This window comes from Stegodyphus dumicola, chromosome X2 (assembly GCF_044657685.1).
Source record: "Stegodyphus dumicola isolate Sdum_Otavi_A_Nest chromosome X2, ASM4465768v1".
Lineage (NCBI taxonomy): Eukaryota > Metazoa > Arthropoda > Arachnida > Araneae > Eresidae > Stegodyphus > Stegodyphus dumicola.
Genome location: NC_140781.1, coordinates 32,934,673 through 32,960,946, shown reverse-complemented (window position 1 = coordinate 32,960,946; position 26,274 = coordinate 32,934,673). Strand labels below are relative to the sequence as shown.

General features: G+C 31.6%; 1 protein-coding gene across 6 annotated transcripts in view; it reads right to left on the bottom strand.

Moving 5' to 3' along the window:
* The window catches only part of LOC118188205 (uncharacterized), an 82,669-nt gene that overhangs the window by 19,349 nt on the left and 37,046 nt on the right, over positions 1–26,274 (bottom strand). For 3 of the 6 annotated variants that reach the window (XM_085809797.1, XM_085809798.1, XM_085809796.1), the window contains one exon: positions 1,611–1,654. In XM_085809797.1, the coding sequence (XP_085665923.1) occupies positions 1,611–1,654 (44 nt within the window). Of the gene's footprint in view, positions 1–1,610; positions 1,655–5,472; positions 5,613–16,914; positions 17,002–26,274 lie in introns of those variants that run through there. The other 3 variants (XR_015039196.1, XR_015039198.1, XR_015039197.1) reach the window with 3 other exon arrangements.

Sequence of the window (26,274 nt, the reverse complement as noted above, 5' to 3'; positions counted from 1 at the left end):
GTTATTCTTGCCAACAGTGCTTGTCACGCCGGTATAGGTTTGAGCTAACTTGCGTGTTAGTCAGTTCTGCGTAGCCTTTGGCTAATTGACAACTTAGTTTAGTTATAATTTGAACTTCTTAGCTTCTGAATTAGGCTATAAATGCTGGTTGGTTTTTTTAAGCACAAGAAATACCTTTTCTTAAATTATTGATATCTTAAAAAATGAGATAAAAGGGGTCCTTTATACCCTTCTTTAGTTCTGTTTCATCTTGGTCATAGCAATAAGTCGCTTACACATCTATTCAAGGATTTGCCATAAGTTACATTTAATCGCAGGCACATTCCCGGCGCGTTTTAAATTCCTGCTGAAAATGACGTCAGAAAAGGTAATAGATTATATGTATATAATATTTTAATGCAGTCGTAGTGGCTAAGGGTGAAGGTTTGATGAAGCAGCTAACAAAACTGAATTGAACTTTATTTTTACACATCATCTCAAATCATCTCTTTGGCAGACAAATTACTTTTTAGTCATCGTTGAATACGATAAATTTTTATGTACACTAGTTTAAAAGGTACGACGTAATCGTCTTAGACAGCATAAGCGGCGCAGAGTTGTTTTCATGGCAGAAGGCCAGAGAAAAGGAAGGCGTCATTGCTGGCGACGCAATATTTATACTACTTTAGGTGCATATGTGAAGCTAAGCCGTGATTTGTTAATTTTAGTTTAGTTACCTTTTTCAAGCAGTGCTTAATTTGGAAAGATCTCGAGTTTGGGAGAACATAAAATTTAGAATAGTCAATTAATTTTAAGATCGCCAATTATTTCTTACCATAGCCATCGTATTTTATTATATCTTACATGTATAAAGAGTTAAGTGAAAACTAAAAATTAGGCTTAAAAAAATGAATCTTTAAAATATTTTTCCCATCAACTTTTGCTGAAAAGTATGCCGTTTACGTTCTGTAGTGCACGAGGTTATACATATATGTCTGTTACGGTGAAAGACCGAAGTCTGGAGAATGTCAACATTCACATAGTCTCTTGGTGTATGTCCGAAATATTTTCCAAATACTCTTATTTCTGACTTACACCGCTCAATGTCGACATTCACCATTGTACATGGTGAATGTCGAACATATAACAATATTATATTTTCTTCTCCGTAATTCAGTCGCGAATAAACGCACTTGAGACTTGAAATAAAAATTTAAGAACATGAGAACCTAAAACACACAATACATTCAAAATGAGAAAGGAAAATAATAGAAGTTAAAAACTTACTTTATTATACAGTACGTTCTAAATGAAAAAATAAAATAACAGTAATAAAAAACTTACTAAATTATGTGATTCAAATCTTATTTATTGCAACAACTTAAACTATTATGGCACTTTATGACCTCTCTTTTCGACTTTCACCAGAGCATATCTGTGATTGTCGACATACACCGGTGAGGGTCCGAATATACAAGAATGTAGTGAAATATTCTGTCTTTCACCGACGTATTTGGTGAATGTTGATATTCTCCGGTGAAAGTCGACATTCTCCAATTTCGGTCTTTCACGGTAACATGTCTATAATATTTCTAAAATAAAATTAATGTTTAGATTATTTATATACTTACTTTTACAACAACTTCTTTACTTGGACGCTGAGGTGTTTTTGGAGCTGTAAATGCAAAAAAGAATGCTGTTAAATATATTATCGTTAATACTGAATAATAAACATGTATTAAAGCCTGGCCCGGCGCTAGGCTTTTTGTCGCCCGGTGCAATTTCCGCAGCTCGTAAATTCTGCCGCTCGGAGCTGTTGCACCGCTTCTGGCGCCAACCCTGAATGACCGTTTGTTAACTTTTCACTATTTTTTATGAGCATCCAGCGATTTTTAGTCACACGTACTTTAGAAAGTTGGAACAGCTAAATATATATATATATATATATATATGTCATTTTCTAGTGCATTAAATTAAAAACATTATAATTTCAAAAGTTCTGCTTTATGCAATTATTAATTTTAAGTTAATTTTATGTCTTGGAGAGAAAGAAATGTTTTGAGAAATGGGAAAGACAGAATGGCAAGCGTAACTTAAAACATTAGCTATTAGTGAAAAATAAATAAAACCTTAGCACTTAAGCTCTGTTTTTTACTTCCATTATTCGACTGACTTTTACACATATCAGAGTTCTTCAAAGTATTCATAAACTTTGGAAATCTCTGTTTGAAGGATTCTGTTTAAAGTTTCAGATCTCTTGATACGAAAAAATATATAGGTGTTCACATTCCTATCTGCATGTGAAAAGGTAGATCACTAATGGAAATATCAGCTATTAATTTATTACTCAAAAAATATTTCAGTGCTTGAGTATTGAGTGTTTAAAATACACTTAATCATTATGCTAACTCTGACTGCCATGTAAAAAATGGTTTAGCAACAAATTCCTCAGACATGAACTGGCATTAACAATGAATAAATTTGAAAATTCCGTTCAAGAAAATCTCACCAGTTTTCTTTCTTTCTTTTTTTTTTTCTTTTTTTTTTTTTTTTTTTTTTTTTTTTTAAAGCCCAAAGGGCGTCAGTCCAGAAGGGCTATTAATTTTGTTTTGGCATTTTGCGTCGAAAACTTTAAATGTCCGTTTGACTTTTTCAGAATGTTGCCACCAAATATTATCGCCCTGTGTTATATTTAAAGAAATTAAATAATGAATAATCTGCATAAATGTATGTATATTTATCGCATTGTGATAAAACAACAGTACCTAGAGACATCAAATTTTGAATAACGTAATCCTCTACCGAGTATGAGCAGCTAAAAGCCCTAATTTTCAATTTTGAATTTGTTTTATTATCGATTTCATATTTTGTAACACTTCGCGAATTTTATATATATATATATATATATAAAAAAAAAAAACCAGCGCGCCAGACTGTGCATCAGAAATTCTAAAACAACGCTCATTTTAAAATTATTTTGCGATGTTGCTGTTAAAAGAATGAGTAAAAGAAGGTAAATGAGTAAAAGCGAAAGAATGAGCAAAACAGTTTCACTTGAGCTGAAAATCAGTCAAATATGATTCTCGTGAAGTTTTACCATTCAGCACTAACATCGGAAAATATTGCTCGTGTCCAGTAGAAAATACACAGTTACAAGAGATTAAAGGAACAAGATAGGATCTATCTAAAACAAATGTTTTGTGTATTCTATATGAGCATCTACACATGAACAAAGTCCCTGCAAAGCAGTTTAAAAAGAGCAACATGTGGATGCATTTCCAACAAGCTGTGTGGAAGCTTGACCATCCCCTCACATCCCAGATTTTTAGCTCCAGGTCACAATTATCGGTTCTCCGAATTGAAATATTACCTAAAGGGATTTAATGATGACGACGGCATAAAATGTGCAGATGTGAAATATTCTGAGGACAAATCTTCGTATTACTTTTTCAGCAGAATAGAGTTGCTCATTAAATGAAACTAAAAGTACATGGAGGAGATGAGCATATTGAAAAATAAAATATTCAAAAATTTTGTTTCTTTTAGAAGACCGGAGACTGTTGGACCTACCTATGTATGAGCTAACATAGACATAGCATATAACAGAATAATTACCATTTTAAATTTCTCTTCGACAGTTTTGATTTAAAATCCGTAGTCAGTAACAGTTCTACTTTTTTTGTTTGTTTTAGTCATGTATGATCAAGAATGTACTGATACTAAAAAAGTTATTTTTTCCTTTTTAAAGCATTTTATTGAAACCGCAAGCTTTAAAAATTATATCTATATTCTGTTTTCTACTTAAAATCAATTGCAATAATAATAATAAAGAAAATCAGTACTTCTGAACGATGCCGCCTAGCCGGCATAGTGACTAGTGATGCCGACTGCCTTACTGATGTGTCTGAATTCGAATTCCGGAGAAGGCATTGATGTCTGTACGCGTATAGTGTCTATGTGGTAAGGGAGCACACAAAATATACGGCGAGACGAAAGCAGCTAATAAAATGAGCAGATATGAAATGTTTTGTAAACAGATTTTGTTTTCAGGAGCGTTGAGTTACTCACTTAATTAAATTAAAAGGAGGATGGAAAGAGGAGCTGGAGACCCTCGGAACGCCCCCTCCCCCAGTCTGTTATTCTTGAAAATTGGGGCGGAAGTTTAACAGTTAGCAAGGCACGGAGATACTTAAAATGCGCCTTTGAGAATGCACAGGTGCGGACCTGTACCTACGTCTCATTTCTGAGTATAAGATAGCCATTGCTTCTAATCCGCGAAGCCTCCTCCTTAGGAGGATCTAAAAACCTTAAAAGTAGGTGAGTTTTTAATTTTTTTAAATTGAAATGTTAAGTCAGTAATAAAATTTTGTTCATTGTCAAATTGGGTAAAATAGAGCTATGTATTTGTTAAAACAAGGTAGGATGAAACACTTTATGCAATGGAAGGCTGAACTGTATTTAATGAACACATTAATTAACAGCATAGTAGAAATATCGTAATGCATGATGTTAACACAAGATTTAATGTCATATCATGTGTTGCAGCTATTTACATATTGCAGTTTGTTATTTGCGTACTGCAATTTCTGTTTGCTTATTGCTATTTGTAGTTGCAAGCTGAGGCAAATTTTTTCCATCCAACGATAAAATCCCTTTATTGCTTTTCCATCAAGAAAATTGTGTAGAGTCATTAGTTATTTTTTTTAAGCATGAGACGGTAAAAATGTGTAGTGCCCTTTCGCGAGACTCGAATACGCGTCCAGTATACTTCCAATTAATTACACCACGAAGGCATACGGAAAGGAGGGAGAAAATACCTTATATACTCCCCCTTTTAAAGGGCGACTGGAGATGAGGGAGTCAATCATCAAAAATTCTGGAAGTGACGAATTATCCACCAACTTTCTGTTCAGGCGCCACTGTAGAGGCTTAGGTTATTCTGAAGCATAAAAAGTGTGCAATGCCCTCGCTGGGACTCGAATCTGAACCTCTCGAATACTCGCCGAGTATGCTTCCAATTTCACCACGAAAGCATACTGGAAGGAGGAAGAAAGTATCTTATAATCGACTTCCCATTTTTCTAGGAAAGGTTTAGGGTAGATTAATCAAATCTAGCAAAGCAGGCAAGGGATATCTATCTAAGAGAAGGGATGTTTTTGTAGAGGACTTTCCAACAAAAAAGGTCTTTCAATATACTAGCACTCTTAATCGAAATATATATATGAATCTACTTATCAAGAAATACATAATAGTTAAAGAAGAAGTTGCTAGCATTACCGAAAATTTTTCAATGATTCAATTTATTACCAGTAACTTCAGCTATTTTTATCGAAAACACATCTTTAGATTTTCAGTTCCTTAAACTGTAATTTGTATTTATATGAAAATGTAAGCCCATTTGGAAGAATAGTAATATAGATCCCACTCCTTCAGAAAGAAAGTTATTGAATTAATCATAACTGCTCTATTTCTGTAAAAATAAATGAACAAAACCTTTTCATCTATCAAAAGCAAACTTTCTGCAGGGGTCTGCTCGGCTTTAAGAATTCTTTTCGTCCAATAGCCTTGGTCAGGAAAATATTTGCATCAAGTTTCGCCTTCAGGATATAGCAGTTTGTCCTTAGGATCAAGGCCTAAATCATAAAGTCTTAATCAAATTAAAACTTAATTCATTTAAATAATAAAATATTTCATGATTTATTTATGTTACTTTATATACTTTTCATTAAATGCACACTACCATCAATACGTTTTTTCCTTTTTTAACAAAGTTCAAATTTTTTTTTGTTTGTTTCTTTAACTGGCAGTCAAGTTCATTGCTATTTTCTATAAATTAAGGAGATACTAAATTAGAATTAATCCTAAACTATCTTTATTTTAAGGTACAAATAAATACATAAAATTTTGTTTGGTTTGTATAATTTGTTGCTCAAATGTCTGTTGTATAATTTGTTTCAACAAAAGAAGATAATTTAACTGAAATATCCAATTTCTGAAACTTAAAATCTCCGGGAAAAGACGAAATACTTCAAAAAGATCACTGCGTCATCAATTCTGAATATGAATTAGATAATGCATATGAAAGGGAATTCACAGATAATTCGTCAAATAATGTATCCTGTAGTAGAAAGCCAAAGTCTTAATCGTATGTTACAAGATAAATAAGGAAAAGAAAAGATTTTAAAAAAATCTTCATAAGGGACTCACGTTACCCATATGGAAAACCACGAAACCTTTCCTTCAGATTTGCATATGAAAGGGAATTCACAGATGTTTTGTCAAGTAATGTATTCGGCGGTAGAAAACCAAAGTCTTAACCATAATAATAACCTTAATAATTAGCAGCTAGTTATTTTACTATTACATGTTTTTAGGCTCTTAGACACAAATGTATTTTTTTCAGGAAAATTAAGAGTTCAAGGTTGCATGACTTCTTTGTATGAAAAAATTGGTTTGTATTCATGTCATACGTGAGGAACCCGTAAACTCATAACGCATTCAGTCCGTTTGCCTGGATAAGGACCCGGGTCGAATTCCTAGTAATCAGCTGGCTTAACCACTCTGCCATTGGTGACGTTTTTCTAGAAAAGAGTCTAACTTAGCTTTATAAAGCTCGTAATGCATGCATATTGTTTCTTTGGGCTTTAATTTTTTATTATTTGAAATTCTAACTAAAAATGATACGAAATATAACAATCAATCGGTTCTTTACCAATTTCATAGTAGATCAGTTCGATTCGATCAGCAGATTAGCTAACCCTGCGAGTTCTGTGGTTCTGAATTAAATGTAATTCTTAGAAATGAACAGCTTTTAACCAATTTTAACCACCTATGGATGCTTAGCAATGAGCGTATGCCAAGATAAAAGGCCAAAACAATTAAATAAATTAGTTAAAATAGAATTTTAATATTCATCCAAACAATCTGACCGTTGCATTCCGCAAAATGTGAGTAATTTCATCATAATGAAAAAAAAATTAGCTAGCAAATATAGTCACTAAACAACGTGAAATATCTATAGAAAAGTCGAAACGGTTACTTAATTATTTATCTTTAAAAAAATTATTTTTCTCCGTTCTGAATGAGTTTTCAATGTCTGTAGTTCAAATGCAATTTTTTTTATGGAAAAGCCAGGTGGCATGAACAGAGCACTATCTGAATTTGCGTTTTCGAATAGAATCCTTTTACGCATTTTTTTTTTTGGGGGGGGGGACTAGGTTGGAGGAAAGTATTTCTGATATTCTGCAACAAAGCCGTCACATACGTTTTATTATTCAATACTTTTTAATGTAGACCATACTAAAAAGGATGCTTTTGAAATACCTGTCTGCCGTACCTATTTGAAAAGAATAAAATGAGAATCACATTACATAAAAAATTCTTTTATAAAGCAGGGAACGGAACTTTTTTTTTTCAAAGAATCCCTCCCCTTCCCACTTCGAAAAAAAAGGTTATTTCAGAGATACGCATTTTAAATGTTATGTTGGGGAGATATGAATACATTTCAGCTTGTTTTGTCGATACGCGTGCACTTAAAAACAGTTCGTTCATTAAAGCATAAAAGAAAAGTAATGAAATACAAAGGTTCTTTTTTACACATTTTTAAAACGATTATCATGAAAGCGTCTAAAAAGGTCATAAACTCAAAAAGAATTTGGCAGTAACTAATTATTTAAAAACACTATGAATTGTTTATCAGTTACTTATCGTTTTGATCAGTAACTATCGGATGTAGTTCGGTATCATCCGCTTTGAAAAATCGAGTACCCAAACATGTTTGGGATCGAATATTTAAACAAATTTAAATTTAATTTTTAACAAACACGTATAAAAGTAAAAAAGCAAATTTAAAAATTCCTAAAGGAATTTTTGGGAAATTTCTGGGATTTTTTTTTTTTTTTTTTAGGACGTCGTTTCAAAAATTTTGGGAAATTTTACTTTAAAACTTTAATTTTAAAACATTTCAGTTTTTCTTAATTACTTTAATTATTTGCAATTTTCACACAAAAATTTTTCACTTAACGTTTTTTACAATTTTTACACAATTTTTCAACAGAACACATATTTCACTTTACAAATAGTTTACATTTTTTATTCACAACACCACTTAACTTTATTTTCCTTCAAGCAAACTTACATCTCTTGATTGGCTCAGTTACTTAACTCCCTAAATAATTGATAATTACTACCTTTAGGATTTTTTTAAATTTTTTTATTTTTTAATTTAATTTTTAATATTAATGTTTAAAAAAATTTTTTTAATATAACAAAGATAGCAGCTTGACACTCAACTTTACCTACATAAGCGCCATCTATATAATTTGAAGAAATCACTTACTTCTCTTTAACAACACTTTTGCAGACCCCAACACTCATATAGTAGGTAAGTTAGAATTAAAACTTACTATTTACTTGCTTTAAGTATTTTTAAAAATTTTTTATGTAGTATTTAAGTACACTCATGCCCATAAATTAAGGATAATTCGGAATCACGCCGAAATCGAACTCTAAAATAAATATATCACCTGTAAAATCACTACACACATCTTCAAGAATCATATGCAAATTTCAGGAAGTAACCAGATGACACCGATGGTACGTCACAATAACGAGAGTGTAAGAGAGTGATATATAAGGAACACAGGCAAAGAAGTAAAACTGTTCGCAGGTGCTTTATAAGCATTTCAGTGCAATAACCGAATAGTTATGACACAAAGGAAGCATTTGGATGATTTTTTATGTGGTAGAATTATCGGCCGTCTGGAATGAGGGCGTACTCAACTGGAAGTATCGGACGAACTTGGAATTGCCCAGAGTGTCATCTCCAGGCTTTTGCAACGATTCCAACATGATGGTGATGTGAGTAGACGTTACAGCACAGGTCGCCCCAGAGTTACAACGCCGAATAAGGACCGGTATTTGGAAGTTACTGCCAAAAGAAACAGGCAGAGCACAGCCTCAGACCTGTCTCGTCAGCTCTTTTCAGCCACTGGTACGACAATTTCAAGGCAGACCGTGTACAGACGCTTAGGGCAGATTGGTCTATATGCTCGTAGACCTGTCAGATGCGTTCCACTTATTGCAACTCACTGTCGCCTGCGGTTAGCCTGGCGTAGAAAGCATGCATTGTGGACACCGCAACAGTGGGCTTGTGTGATGTTTTCCGACGAGTCCAGGTTTAGCTTGCAGTCTGATTCTCGCCGGACTTTCATATGGAGAGCTCCAGGTACCCGTTACCACCAAGAAAACAATATTGAACGACACCGTTACGGTGGTGCAGGAGTGCTCGTTTGGGGTGGAATTATTCTGGGTTCCAGAACTGACCTGTATGTTCAAATTGGAACCATGACAAGCCAAATCTATCGGGACGTCATTCTGAAACAACATGTACGTTTGTTTCGGGGCGCCATGCGCACAATTTGTGTTTATGGATGACAACGCCCGTCCTCACCGTGCAAATATCGTAAGCGAATGCCTTCAATCGGAGGATATCACCCGTATGGACTGGCCAGCATTCTCACCGGACTTGAATTCAGTAGAGCACGTGTGAGACATGCTTGGCCGACAAGTTGCAGCCCGTCAACCTCCTCTTACATGTCTACCGGAACTTCGGAGAGCATTGCTTTTTGAGTGGTGTAATATTCCCCAAGATCAGATCGATAATTTGATACAGCATGCCTAGGCGTTGTACGGACTGTATTGCATCGTCTGGGAGACATACAATGTATTAACAATCATAACAACTATGTAATATTGGTTTTTTGTAAATAGGTTTTATTTTTTTTGTAATTTGCTCCAGGGAGAAAAAATCGCTAGTTTTTTTAATAATATCAAACATATAGCATCTTTTTTTTTTGCTCTTTACCTTTTGTTTAATAAATAAGCTTTACAAATAAGTCAAATTTGTTTTGCTTCTAACTCTTCCTTTGCCTGATTTTGCATTATCCTTAATTTATGGACATGAGTGTATTTTCTATATATGAAATTATATTTTTCAATATATATTTGTTTTTAAAAAAATTTTGAATTAGTTCTTTTTCTTTCTTATTGGTTTATATGGATTATGTCTAGTTCTTTTTTAGTTTCTTTTTATTGATATGCATATTCGTGTCGGGGAGGTTTCTGTAGACAAGGGTTTCTAAAATACATTGGTTTCTAGATTATTTTTTATAGAAAATTAATTTTTTAAAAAAATTAATTTTTTTTAAAAGTTTAATTTAATTCTTTTCTTTACTTGGTTTCTCAAAAGACTTCATTAGTATTTTCCTTTTAGAATTTTATTCTTAAATTTATTCTTCAATGTTAATTCTTAAATATTAATTTCTAAGGGTACCTACCACTTTATTGGAATTACTTTTGGTTTTGACTTTTACCCTTGCCTACATGAATGACGAAACACGAATTGAATGATTGGAGAGTTAGGTTTGGAGGCAACTTCACCTTGATAAGTCTGTCTCCTGCCTACTCAACGGTCATTCACTTATGCATTTTTAAAAAAATTGTTTAGTTTAATTTTAATTTGCTAAATTAGTGATTTTATTTTCATGGATTGATTTTGCACTTAATTTGCTTATGCTTCTGAATTTAAATGATATTGTAGATTAGTTCGAGAATTAAATCTTTTATATGTTTGCACTTTTTTTTAAATTAAAAAAAAATTTTTTTAAAAATTATTTTGGCTTTAAATTTGCTTTTTTACTTTTATACGTGTTTGTTAAAAATTAAATTTAAATTTTTTAATTAAATTCAATTTATTCTTATGAAACAATTTTGGGATCGAATATTGTATTTTTGCTTCTTGTAATGAGATGTATTCTTATGTAAACGTTTTTATGTACGATGTATTTAAGAAACGTTATGAAAGCTATAGAATTATCATTTCCGAATGCAAAGAGGATAATATTATTCATCTTAAGAATTAAAACAGTTACTTAATTTTTTTTTTTTTTTTTTTTGCTTAGTGAACATGCAACAAAAGAAAATTCCAAGAGAGTAAAAAGAATACGAATGTAGTTAATCTCAATAGATCCATAGAAAATGTAAAAAAAAAAAAAAAAAAAAAAAAAAAAGTCTTCAAATATTCCTGTATCAGCAGCAAATATAACAAAGCTTTAAATCTTTAAAAAAGGAATTCGCTTAGGCAAGCGCTGAATGCAGAACATGTAAAAGCACTCTTTACCAAAACTGTTTAATCAGAGATAAATGGAAATCTGCCGTGACTTTTGATGGAGACAGGATATCTAAATCATTGAATACAAAAAGAAAAAAAAATCGCTATACTGTCAGGAAAAAAAACGACGAAAGTTGTTTTCAAGTATTCACAGAACAGTGCAAATTTGATTTTAAAGATCGAAAGAATATGTCTTTAACATTGGGATTGTTTTATTATGGTAAAGCGCACGAGGTTTATCTTCCTAAGGAGAAGGATGCTTTCGGGAAGGACTCTCTAATAGGTTCAGCGGATTTATTGTTCGGCAGCTCGTAGGCCTCTAAAAAACGTGTCATTAAAGGATCGAAGACTGTTGCTAGTTCCTCCTATGAAATAAAATCAAAATAAGTTAAGATTGATAAAACAGTTCAGATTAGCACTTTGAGTTATAAAAGTTAAAATAAACCGAAAGAAAAATCTGTGCTTTGTATCAGTGGTATCAAACTCAAACTGAGTGCCGGCCGAAAATCAGAATAAAAATATTTATTGGCAAAATACATTTTGAACTAAATTTAAAGTTTTATTTACTAAATATGTATCAAAACATTTATAAACTGTATTAAAAATGACGCAAAGGGGGGCTCTAATTTATGTTTATTCTCTCTCCGAAATGTAAGGGTTGGGATCTGCAAGAAATTTCTGTTGGTTACACTTTAATTCACACGTACTGATAGTTAAATATTGAATTTTCATATTGAAATGTATTTTCAGTAGGAAAAACAAAGTAACTTACTTAAACTAAAAATAATAATAAAATAAAATACAAAAACTTTCCAAGTGTGATAAAGTTTAAAAATAAATAACAACTCATTTTCTTTCTTATATTCATAAAATTCTTCTTTGATGCATATGTTTGTATGTAAATAATTAAAAACTTCTCTATGTCTTACTACAAAGTTCAGCTACAACACCTGATGGCGTTTCGATTTTGATAAAGTTTGTAGTCTTGGAGCAAATAGCTTCATCCCGAATTTTATATGCTCACTGGTCAATATGGTTCATTTTCTAGACTTATTCATTTTAACTGAGGAAAAAAAAAGAATTCTGTTCACATATAAATATACTTCCAGATCAAGCACGCATTCTTATTTCAAAAATTCGTAAATGAGGGTATTTATCTTTTGACAAGTACGCAAAAAAGCTAGCCAAATTTGTATCTTTAGATCTTTGAATATGATTCATAGCATAGTGCAAATTAATTCGCTCAATTAGCGGATTTTTAGTGGTGTTACTCATGTTCATTTTTAATGGTAATAAAAGTAATGTAAAACTGGACTGCAGGTCATTAAAATTTTAAACTTTTATTCAAATTCTTGTCATAGTAAATAGCATAATGATGCTAATTAATTTACGGGAAGAGTATTCGTGAGCCGCACAAAATAACTTCGAGAGCAGAATGTGGCCCGCAAGCCGTCAGTTTGAGACATCAGAACATTTTAGCTCCTGTATTTTTAAGAATAAATTCCGTTTCTTAGCCGTAAATTGCTTCTCTATCAAATCAAACTACCAGTCACGCATCGAAAACTCGCTGCTAAATTTCTTTACAAATGACAAAAGAGTTCTTAGATTTACATTTTTTGTTGATATTCCTTCAAAGCCCTTAAGTTTCACCAGAAGCTATTATGCCATTCGTTCGCTAAAACAATGCTTTTTGAAAACCGACCTTAAGTACTGAACAAACTGAGGTAAATAGGGAAAGAGGTGTGAAACAACACGCTAACTGCAAAAATGCTTTCTTACTTTGGAAGTCATCCTGTAAACTGAAACACATAGTAATTATTCTTTACAGAGGGGAAAAAACTGAAATTGTCAGCTTTTATGTGACCAAAATGTACAAATGAAAGATTGTTTAAATTAGTTAACAAAGGTAACTAAATATATTTCATCTAAATTAGAACAGCATATTATTAAAATCCTTCTTCATTTATGGAGAATTTTGATATCATTTCGATATGTAAAACTAGGCGAAGAAAATAGAAACATACCTAAGTGTAATAATAAAAAAACCTAAATTTAAACATTCATATGCATAAAAAGGTGACCTCAACATACAAATATACATAACAGTAGTTCTTTTAGAGGTACATATGATGTGATGCGTGAAATTGCAAATAATAAAATAAAAATAATGAAACTGCAATTTGCAATTAAAAAAAAGATGTTTATTTTTTTTAAATATTCTCTTAGTTAGTTTACGGTTATTTGAGAGAAAAGATTTTCCTGTTAAATCATTTGTATAATTGTTTAAGTAAATATTTTCAAATGTGTTCGCTGTTTTCCTGACAATATTAAAGAATCCACAAGTGAAAGATTACAAAATATCAAAAAAGCTTGCCAGAAAATTCAAAATTATTAATATAAAATTTAAAAAATGAAAAAGGAATTAATTGCTAGTTTTTGATATTTTTTAAATGCATTTTCAACTTTCTTGATTTTCGTGTTTCAAAATGCAATAATTATGGATTTATCTTAAATTTATGCTGTTTAGGATAGTTGGAGATATCCACAGTTCCTTTAACAAATCAGTGTACTATTTAAAATAAATAATATTTCTTTGCATACTGCGCACAGAAGCTTTGAATAAAATGCATAATAACTTGTTATGAATCTTAAAGTCTACAGTTTACTAAACAATTTGAAATTAAAATGCTTTTACCCTCCCCCCCCCAATATGCTTTATTATTATTCCAAACATAAATATAACTAAGCAATGAAAATAGAAACATAGCTAATTTAATGATTAAACAAACTAAATTCAAATGTTCATACTGGGTGTTGGAATGGTGCTATGTTGTACTATATTAAAATAACAAATAAATGCACATGACACTAGTTTAGAAAAAGAACTAATTGCACATTGTTTGGAATTAAAAATATTATAAGAGAAATAATAAAACTGCAATTTGTAATTTGTAAAATAAAAACACATAATAGGGTTTTAAAATAACTTCAGTTTATGGTTATTTGCTGTAAAAAATTTATATGTGTTAGAACTTTTGTATAATAGTTTAAATAAATATTTAAAAATGTATTTAATATTTTTACAATAATATTAAAGAAATCACAACTGAAAAATTGGCAACTTTTATTACTAAGTAGTCGACAATAATCAATGCTAATTTTAAAACGTAAAATAACAATTAAGTGCTAATGCATTAGTGCATCTTTGAAAATGCATATTTTTTAATAAAATCAACAAGTTATTAGTTACTTTTCTGTGCACACCATATACATAAATTTCTAACAGTGTATGTTTCATTGACTCTTCAAAATATCCTGTACAGTTCCATGAATTGCAGTTTCTAACATCTGACAACACAAACCAAAGCAAGATTCCAAACAATCGATTTAAAGTTTAGCTGTTGAGATCTACTGGTATCCGTAACAACAAACTTTTTCCGTGGACATTACTTATTTGCTTGAAGTAGAGTGCGTTCAAGGAATTTTTTGATGAATTTGCCCAGGAAATGTTTTGACAGCCCAGTTACTATTTTGTGTCATCTTTCGAAAACTGATGAACACTAACGTAGGTAGATGGATTTACAGCGTTCTAACGCAAGTAGGTAGATTAAGCTTAAGAATGCAAAAATAAACAAGCATTAATAACGTTATACATGGTCAACTTTTACACTTTAAAAGAACGTTCGACACCGCGTGGTCAGCTGCAAAAGTCACCAACTGTGAAACTATGAACGGAAAGAATGACTCATTCCTGAGCTGTTCGGAGCAAATAATTTGTAATGGAAGAATTCCATTATAAATTGTTTGGTACGGTGAGTGTCATGGACCTTTCCTTATGAGGGTCACATCTCTTCCCTCGTGAGCAATATCTGTCAATCCCTTGTATATCCTGGGCAGCGTTCTCGGTGGAGATGAGAAGTCGAAAAGACTAATAGGTTCGGTTTTCCCTATAAACTGCAAACAAGAAAGTGTGTGGCGGTTGGGTTGAGGCATAAATGGTGTCCACGGTAATTTCCTTACGCGGCCTTTATTTTTGTAACAGTTGGTCGAAGACATATACTTACAATTACAAAAATATTTCAAATGACTCAAATATTCCTGTTTTAGTATTTTTTGATTAAAAATATATACTACATTATATACATGTTATATTATGTACATTAAAAAGTACGTCAAAATATGTGATAAATTTACAAAAGAAAAGTATTAAAAGATAGCTGCAGTTTTCTGTTGTAACAGACTGAATTTTTTTAAAAGCGAACTTAATATAATCTCCTAAAGAAAAAGAGATTCAAGTTATACTTAAAAAAATTACCATTATTTTAATGGCATACATGGCTTGCATTTCTTTAACAATTGTGTGATTTCTTTAATTTTATTCTTAATTAATTTATAAAATGTATTTATTTTGTTATCCTTGCACTAAAGCTCGATTCTGAAACCTAATAGTAGATTATGAAATAAAATGTCATTTGCCATGAAATTTATAAATTCTATCACCTAGAATTACCAATTAGTTTACATGACAACGTTAGTGTAGTGTTTTAATCAAGAATAGTGAGTACACTGCTCAAAAAAAAAAAAAAAAAAAAAAAAAAAAAAAAAAAAATGGGACAGTGCTATATCTCCCGTTCTACTGGGCCGATCGACAAAATTCAAACTGCGTTTTTCATGTCTCGAAAGCGCGACTTAGGATATATATTAGATTTATATATAGCACTATTATAACATAGGTATTTTCACACAAAATAGGACTTTTTCTGAAATAACATACCAATTTTTTTACATATTTCAATTCTACGACTCAAATTATGCCAGAATACCAAGTTTTGTAAAAATCGTATGAGTAGTTTTTGAAATATTAGCTCTCAAAATTTTAGCTCCTCAATGTTAATTGAATTTGGCAAATATTTATTAATATCTCTTTTTTTATTAAACTTTTTTGATTTTTTCTCTCACATTTCGAAATTTAGGTTCATTCCAAATAAAATTTACCCATTCTTTGTGTTTTATTTTTTAAATTTCTATTTTTAAATAATTTTTATAAATTTTTCGAAAAAAAATTTGAATTATAACCTATAAAATTTTTACCATCATCATAAAGTAGGTGTATTTTTAAGCATATCTGCAAAAAATTAGACTTTTTTATTCAAAATTTTCTAAGATATACAAGAATTTACATATTTTCGCGTTTTGAAATTTGGCATCTTTTTTTTGAGCGATAATAACGCCAAATGTGGTCTATGGATTTCTGTTACATTGAATTGCCACAGCTATTTTTAACCTTAAATTTCAAGTAAAATTTTACGGAGAATTAATTATATGAAATATTTTCCCTCAATAAGGCGTAAAAAATATTTATTAATACTATATGAAAAGCTATTTTTTTTTAAATTATAGATGATATTATTCAAATTTTAACAATGTTTTTTAATTTCTCTCTTTCTTCCTTTTTTTTTAAAAAAAATAAGAGTACATTTTTCTAAGAGTAAATTTTTACCTTCGGCGTTTTATCGTCTGCTACTTTACTTCGTTTAAATCGAATTGTCTAAAACTGAGAATTTTCGTTTAATGTTTATTTGAATTTTATGAAATTATTTTATGACATAAACTGCATAATTTATTTCTAAACAAACTGTTGCTTTTGAAGTGGCTGAAAGAGCGGCAGATACTACCATCCATATTTTTAAAGCACAATATATTTTTATAGAAACATAAGATTTAGAATAATCATTTATATAAGTCAAATTATGATATAAACATACAACCATCTAGAGACTGAATCAGTGGAAGTTCAATGGTTATGTAGAAATGATTTGCAGCTACTTAATGGCTGGATAAGTCAGCAGCTTCTGTGGACAAGCAGGAATAATTATATAAACGACACACAACATTCTGGATTCAATTAACAACGAGGATACGATGTTTATTAAATGAATTGAAGAAGTTTTAAAACATAAAAAATCAACTCATTTTTATCCTAAAATGTATCTTTGTGGGTATTTTCATTATATCCTTAAAATTCTAATTTAGAATGTAATTGTCAAGAACTGAATCCTAATCATCAATAATATAATAAGTAATTATTACGGTTATTAATAAATCCTTCTTATAAAGTAATTGCAAATATTTCAAAAAACTTTATGTCTGAATGCAAATATTTTTCTATGCAAAATTTTTAATTTTATATTAATCAAGCTTGCACACGATATTATTTATTTGCACTTCAATTTTTACCGTCAGCTCTAGTAGAAGTTACAAATCAATTATATTTAATTAAGGATTGGATTGGATTAATTAATTATGGCAAAGCACACGAGGGCTATCTGCCTAAAGGGAGGGATGCCTTCGTGGAGGACGTTTTAAGGTAAACTAGCTCGTATACACGTTACACATGGGGAAAACCACGAAACCACCCATGCAGCCCGCCCGTTCGCGGGATTCGAACCTCAGACCGAACTACCAGTCCTCAGCGTCTTTACCGCTCGGCTGCTGGTGGGCTATTTAATTAAGGAATGACCATCTAAATTTAGAAACAGCGTACCGTAACAACAATTTAATTATTGGCGACGTATCTTTCATGTTACTCCCGATTGGCAAGCTACATGATTTTTAATGAGTATTCGGGTTTTGCTAGTAACTTCATTTGGAAATCGCGCTTAAACTAGGTTAGTTGGTTATTTGAACATAGAAAGAACATGGGAGCTATTTGGTTAAGATGCTTTCATAGAGAACCTTTGTAGAGAGAACCAAAAAAACTACGAAAACCAACCATGCAGCCTGGGTTAGACTTCGCAACAAACAATTAGTAATTAAGACACAATAACACGCCGAATAAATACTAATTCAGAAGTCAAACAACAAAAATCAGCGTTATATTTACCAAATTTTCACAGGACTAGTTTCGATGGTTTTACCGAACCACCATCTTCAGCTGCAAAACCGTATAATAAACTAATCATTATTTCCTATCTGGTTCATTTGCGGTTTTGCAGCTGAAGATGGTGGTTCGGTAAAACCATCGAAACTAGTCCTGTGAAAATTTGGTAAATATAACGCTGATTTTTGTTGTTTGACTTCTGAATTAGTAAACAATTAGTATTTAACAATCTTCAAATGCTAGGCAACTGGTGAGGCTCCAATTAAATCTCTAATTTAATATTTTATTTGTAAATATTTAAAATATTGTTGTATACTTAGACACAAAAAGCAGAATTTAAGTTTTGTTAACTCGTTAGTAAACTACTAAGCCGAAGTGCAAATGAATATTCAATTTCTTTTGCAATAATTGTATTCACTTAATATTCTTGGAATATGAGCTAAAGAAGGAACGTTCTCGGAAGATTAAAGAAGTGTTTAAATCCAGTGATATAAGGTTTGTCTTACAAGCTCAGGATTAAAACGATTCTGCAATTGCCCCACTCACTGCAATTGCCACACTGACTTGTAAATGGCTGTGAATTAAGCAGATGACTTTAAATCTTACGTTTTCAGTCATACAACGTATTCCAAATGTTTTGTATTGCATGATAATGCATCTTTTCATTATTCAATAACCAGTCGGAGAACCGCTTGTGTTCCGAAAATAAGTATGTGTACTCAATCGTCCTGCACGTTTTTCAAATTTGTCTTCTTGTGTTTTTTTTTCCCCTTTCCCAAAAACTAAAGTTGCATCTCAAAGGAAAGTTTTTTGACATTGAAGAGACAAAAGGAGTATGACATCTACTTTTAGAGGCATGTCAAAAACAGATCTCTACAAGCCTTCTCTTCCATTACATGTTGTGCAGTCAGACAAAAAGTTGCATCAGCGTAAATTCTATAATCTATTTTTATTACACTCTGATTACTTTATTAACATACAGTGAATATATACTAAATCTTTTACTTCAGCTTAAGTAATTCGGAATTTTTGACGGAATTGTTGTCGGAACTAGGACTTAGAAGATAAGTCAAATTAAATATTTCGATAACCCAATAAATTCAAGGTCGAATTTCAATATTTTATTTTCGAAGGGAGGGGAAATTTTTTCAGTTTTGGTCCATTATCCTAAGTATATTTGCTTCGATTCTTTATTTTTCCATAAAAGCGAAAAATTTACGTTTGGTATACATATAACGCATAGCTTCAAATGAAAATTTAACAACATACGGAGTAGTTATAATTAAAGTTCCACATTGAAACGGTCATAAAACGAAAACTACTGGATCAAATGTTATCAAACCTGGTAATCGTGTAAAGGAGGTCATAGGAATTTATTTTCCGCGAAAAAAAGGAAGTTCCATACCTCACCACCAGGGGCGAAATGGAGCTGTATGCAATATTTTTAAACGAAATATGGGTCGGAATCTAACTTAACCTTTTGTTACACGGGTTTAATATGTTGTATACGCTTAAGAAATTTTGAAGTAAGCAAATTACCATTTAAAGGCGTTAAATTCGATAAACGTCGAGTGCGCCATCCGTGTAAGTGAGAAATTCGTCCGTGAAAACCACGAATTAGCGATTAGAAAATGTGAGATCGCAAATCACTCGCACAAGTGCGTACAATCTGGAAATCGTTTTCTTACAGATCGCTAATTTGTAATTTTTGAAGCCTGAATTCGGTCCTAAAACATGAAGATACTGATTCAAAACGCTTTTGATCGATTTGGGCCAAAGAAATCCCTCATGTTATCTATCTAGTTCCATTGCATTCTCCTACTGCATTCGATTGAATAGCAGTCATTCCACACCGTTTAGTGTTGAATGACAGCTAGTTTTATAACTGAACCATTTTTCTCTGAAGAGCAGTCGACAGCTGGACCACTGTGATTGCAGCTCACTTAAGAGTCAATGTTAAAATGTTTTGTGATACATGAACTGCAGTAACGTGGCATTTTAGATACTACGATTTTTATGCAGGGCTGGGCCCCACCTCACGTGTGTCGCACAGTTACTTAGGCAACATTTCACGAATGAACGTCTTATAAGTCAACATTTCCCCTCTTCCCACCAGACCTCAACCTCTGTGACTTTTAGCTATGGGGTTTTCTCAAAAGCACTGTTTATTGTGATAATCTAAACAATTTGGCAGAAATGAAAAATGTGATACACTGACATGTTCGTACCATTCCTCCTGATATGCTAAGAGCTGCTGTTGAGAATGCAGTAACAGGATTTAACTTGCTTTCGGAAATTGCTGGACGCTACATTGAACATGCTATGCTTTGTAACACGTTTCGGAAAATATTAAACACATTTTCAACAGATGTTTTCGTGTCTTATTTCATTTAACAATCTTGTATACACCGCAATTTTTCCCCTGGTGGTGAGTTTTTGAACTCTTTTTTTTTTTTTTTTTTTCGCGGAAAATAAATTCCCATAACCTCCTTTACACGATTCCCAAGTTTGATAACATTTGATATGGTAGTTATCCTTTTATGACCATTTCAAATTTGAACTTTAATTATAACCACCATGTAAATTAAACTTTAAAAATTTTACAGTTTGGTTCAAGTCCCAGCTTTAAAAAAATATATATAAATATAATCTTTTATATTAATCCTCTTAGAAAGAATGTTTTAAGAAGATAATTTTTCTCTCGCGTTATAGATTGTGTAAAAGAACATGATCTTTAATATGATTTAGATTGTTTCAGCCCATATAAGAATCGGGTCACTCGGTGGTAGAGAATAAACCCTGCTGGACTGTTTTATTTCTTTGTCATTTAGCAAAAATCTTTTAATTAAAATATTTATCCTTTGGACTTCGCATTAAACTTTATTTATAGTTAAAATGACTAGAAAATGAAAAGCTGTCTTCAGCTGAAACGCAATTCATGTAATTGATATTTTAAGAAATTGACAAGAATGCAAAATTTATGGAAGTCTAGCAATCGAAAAATCTTAATTTTCTTGTGTGTGCACTAAAAATAACTGTAGAAGGAAAGAAGAAAATTAGGGAGAAAAGTAAGCAAAAATTTCCAGGGAAATTTGGCTGTCAGACATACCAAGATGTTTCAAAAAGTTGGACGCTTTTGAATATACTTTCAGGATACTTCAAAGAATTTAGGTGTTCAAAGAAAAAACACTTGGACGTGTACACCAGCAAATACCATCAATTGAGCTTGTGGTTAACAGAAAAGAAAAAAACGATATCATTGCAGATTAAAGTGAAGAGCGACTATATGGTTGTATAAATTTAAATTACATTATAGTACATCATATCGTATCATAAATGGAGAATCCCATGATTTTCTCATTCGAATTATTTGAAGATTCAGAAGTTTATCCAGTGATGTATGTGGATGTCACCTAAAGATATTTTTTTTTTCCTCCTGATGAAACAGCGGCCGAGCGATAAAGTCGCTGAACGCTGGTAGTTCTGTCCGAGGTCCGAATCCCGCGAACGGGCTGGCTGCATGGGCATTTTCGTGGTTTTCCCCATGTGTAACGTGTATGCGAGCCAGTTTCTCTTAGAAAGTCCTCCCCGAAGGCATCCCTCCCCTTAGGCAGATAGCCCTAGTGTGCTTTGTCATAATTAAATAAACCAAAACCTCTTGATGAAGCCAGTCTTTCCTTTCATCTCATACCTTCAAAATGTTTAGCCTCTAAAGACTGATAAAGGCTCTGACCAAATATTGATGAAATGGATTGAATTGAATTATTAAGTTACGTCAAAGCAGGGCTATCTGCCTAAAAGGAAGGATGCCTTTGTGAAGAACTTTCTAAGGGAAATCAGCTGGCATACACGATACACATGAGAAAATCCACGAAAACGCTCATGCAACCAGCCCGTTTACCGGGATTCGAACCCCGGAGTGAACTATCAGTGTTCAGCGACTTTACCTCTCGGCCGTTTGTGGGCCTTTATGAAATGGAAGGCGATAACTTTATTTAAAATGATTGTTAGAAGTATCAAGATATTTCGAAAATTTGAATGCTTTTTAATATACTTGCGGAATGCCTAAAGAAAAAGAGCAAGAATAAAGTAGAATGCCTGAAGAAAATGAGAAGAAAAAATAAATTTTACGGTAAAATTTAGTATTTGTATTTTTTTTTAATTTAAAACTTTTCAATATTATGATATTTGATTCTTACGATTTCAAATATAAAATATTTGACTAAAATATGAATAACATTTAAGAAGCCACATGTAGGATAAAATTGTGTAAAGCAATGGCCACAATGATAAAACTGTTTAAAGCAGTGTGCAAGTCATCCTAAGTTACAATGTCGCAATCCTAAGTTAAATTTCTCTCTTATTTATATATATGTATCTTTTCTGAACGGAACATTGAAAGGCGTGTTAACTGTGCTTTACTGTATTTTCTCTTTTAATATATGCAGTTTTCAAACGCATTGTAGTCTGGGTTACAAAGTATTCCTCCGAAAGAAACGCAATTCAAATAAATAAAATCAAATTCTGGAAAATTTATATTAATAAATATATTTAAAATGCTCAATTCGAAGGAATAAATAGAAAATTTTAAAACAATTATCTGAAGAGACAATGCAACACAAACAATTAAAATAAAAGTTAAGAATTTAAAAATTACCTAAAATAATAACTATGACAAAAAAATATATAAAAAAGAAAACTATTTGAAAAAAAAATAAAATAAAATAAACGCTGCACCTTTATTTAGGCAGTTCGAATAGGTAAGTAGAAATTTTTAAAACAGTTATTCGAAAAAAATCATGCAACTAAAACAATTAAGAAGAAATTCGAAAAAGAAAAAAATTACTTAAAATGATAAGTTATAATTAAAAATATAATATAAAGAATATTATTTGGAAAAAAGGAACGATGGTGACTTTTTTTCCTCTAACGGGAAAGGAAACTAGGTTGCCATATATTAAGAAGTTCGCCAAGTGAACTATTCTTGGCGCAAACTGACAAAAAAGTGCCAACATAAATTTGTGAATTTCTCCGTAAATTTCGCTCCAAATTTTACGAAATTTCATATTTAGGCGTAATTTGAGTCGTAGAATCGAAATATGTAAAAATATTGGTATGTTATTTCAGAAAAAGTCCGATTTTGTGTCAAAATACCTATGTTAGAATAGTGCTATATATAAATCTAATATATATCCTAAGTCGCGCTTTCGAGACATGAAGAACGCAATTTGAATTTCGTCAATCGGCCCAGTAGATCGGGAGATATAGGACTGTCCCATTTTTTTTTTTTTTTTTTTTTTTTTTTTTTTTTTTGAGCAGTGTGCATGAGTAAGCCTTTGCTTCTTTCTCCCCTTTTCCTCGTAATACTGAGATAACATTTCTGTCAGTAAACATTTTTTAAAATTATAGTGAAGTAGTATTTCTGTGGTAAAATTTTCAATCGTTTCCATCAAAGTTTTTATTAAAAATACTACAGAAAAATTCTCATATTTTTAATATATATCGTTTAAAATATTAAAATATATCGTTTCATATATTTTAGTTTCATTTCCGAGATACAAAATGGTAAGAAATTTTTTTTTTAAATTAAAAAATAGTTATCTAATTTACTTTATAGTGCGCTGTAAAAATACACAGCAATTTAGCATGAGTTTTCTAGCTAAAATTTGAGCCCACCAGCAACTGAATGATTAAGACTCTTGAGCATTATTAGTTCAGCTTTGTTTCGGTTGTCGACAAATATATCTGCTAGCTGAGAGTTATTTTTCCCTTCCTTTATTTGTGTTTAATGTTCATTGCTGTAACACGAATACGAGTCAGTCTCCTCTAGAAAATCCTCCAAGAACGTTTCCTTGATAAGAATAATAGCCCTCGAGAGCTATTTCCCTCTCTAGTTCTTGTAATAAATAATCTAATCTAATATATAATTTTATTTAAATTTAGCAAATTAAAAATGATTTTCCTCGACATTTCGAATATGAAAACGTACAATAAGGTATTTTATTGGATGGCATTAGTATTTATGAAAGGATTAAGTTGTGATGCGATTGCCTACGTGAAAGAAATCGCAATACGTCATTCAGATTGTTGAGGGAAATACATTAAAAAGGGTCTTTGTATCTGACAGAGCGTAAAAGTACGCGGGAGGCCAAAATCAGCTACGCCTAGATATTTTAAATTCATTGTAAGTACTTGTCATATGTAAGGACATTTCATATAATTTGTCGTAAGTAATTATTGAGTATGAAATAAAATAAAAATTTTATTTGTCATCGGGCATTTATTTTTTAATTTGGGGGCGGGTAATCTTAAAAAAATTATGCTGGCAGCCAATGGCCTGAGAACGGCCCTGAAGACATATATATAAATCTAGAAGGCTAATATCTGCTAACGGATGAAAACTTCTTATAATATATTTTGCTTCATCACCTGTGATGTTAATAGGCTAAGTGCTAATTATTTAACAGGCTATTCATTATATCTTTATAAACAGTGATGCATGGGGATGTCAATTTAAGTTCATTTAATTTACATAAATCTTGTATTTCGATTGCAAGCATCTTTGTGCTAATGTAAACTATTTTTTATTTCCCTATTTTATGCTTCGAACCTTTCCTCTTTGGCAAGTAAAATTTTTATTATTTTATGATTTTTCTGCTTTCGGACCAGAGAGCATTTCTTTCCACTTCAATTCACTGTCACTGTTCCGCAAACACTGTAGTATCTCAGCTTAAACAATTTTGGCAAGTAGTTTTACGAAACGACCTTGAAACAAGAGGCTGTGTGATGAACGATTTACCGGATGGAAACCAAAGTAATTGCAACATAATTCAAATAATAGCACTTTATTACTCTGCTTACATAAATTGCTAAGTTAAACGTATGATTTAAAAATTCAACAAGTAAAATTCTTAGGAACTCCTGAATATGCAGCTATTACTCAAAATTTCAAATAATAACTAATAAACTTCAACTAGCAGTGAGAAGGGAGAATGAAAGTACTTCACAGCAGAAATTCATTTCAGTACTAGCCAATTCAAATAGTTATGAGTTATAACTAACGAGGGGTCTCTAAGCTATTTTTTTTCAATAAGTTAGATTCCATAACCTCTGGAATGAAGTCTTGTACTTACGGAATCAGAAGATGGAGGATGAAATAAATAAAAGTAACTGCTAATATAAAAAAAGTTTAGAATAATCTTTACAGTGCGTGTTTTTTGTTTTACTATTACACCATCTAGCTGTAGAAGATTTTAAAATATACCCATAGTTAAATAACACCCTTCGACTGAAATTGGTTGCGCAAGCGTCGTGATAAATCATGTGGTATATGAACTGATCTTTGCATATTTGTTCCTCTGCCGTCACTTATCCATATTCCAGTTATATTTATTCTTAGATTCAGACAAAAAATAACACTTTATTCTAAATTGAGCTGAATTCAGTAGAGTAAACTGTATCCAATGAAGATCAGGTTGAGTAGCAGTACATATTTTCAATGTACGGACCTTTTCAAAGGTAATCAAATTCCCCCCGTAGTTTTGTGTATAATAACGGATTCTTACTCGAGGTGTAATCTGGAAACTGATTTTGTTCATTACTTCTTAATGAAGAGTAATAATAGTAAGAAGAATAACAGTCGTAAGTAATCTGAGTTGCTCCCACAATGTTTTATTTCGCGTAACTAGTCACTAGCTTATAAATCGAAAGTGATCGTAAAATCTCTCCCACTAAATTCAAAATCATTATCTTCGTAATTTTTATATTGTATGCGTCATTATCATTAGCTTCAATTCCTGCTTCTTCACAAATGCTTGTAACTCTACTCCTTCTCTTTTTTACAACTTTATGAAAACAAAATATTCTAAATGCCTTCTTCCTAACATCAAAATTGCACTAACCCCATAGTATACACTGATAAATAGCTGAAAAAAAAAGCAAGCTAGAGGAAAGCAATATAAAAGAAAAAAAGGCATTTTTTTTATCTCTTAACACTTACGCAAGCGCAAGTAAATAAAAAACACCTCAATAATGTTCGGTGTACTTCAGTTATCGTCATATCGCTTTAAATCGGATAAAAATGAGTTTAGATAAGTGAATTCTATAAAGCTGGGTTTCTCAGACTAATATTAACTTGCGGTATGCACCAAAATAGGGTAAATAAGTTAGCCCGGGGTAGTCAGGAAAAGGGTTAATTATATTTCACATTTCTACATTTGAGGATCTTTTTTCTTTTGATATATGT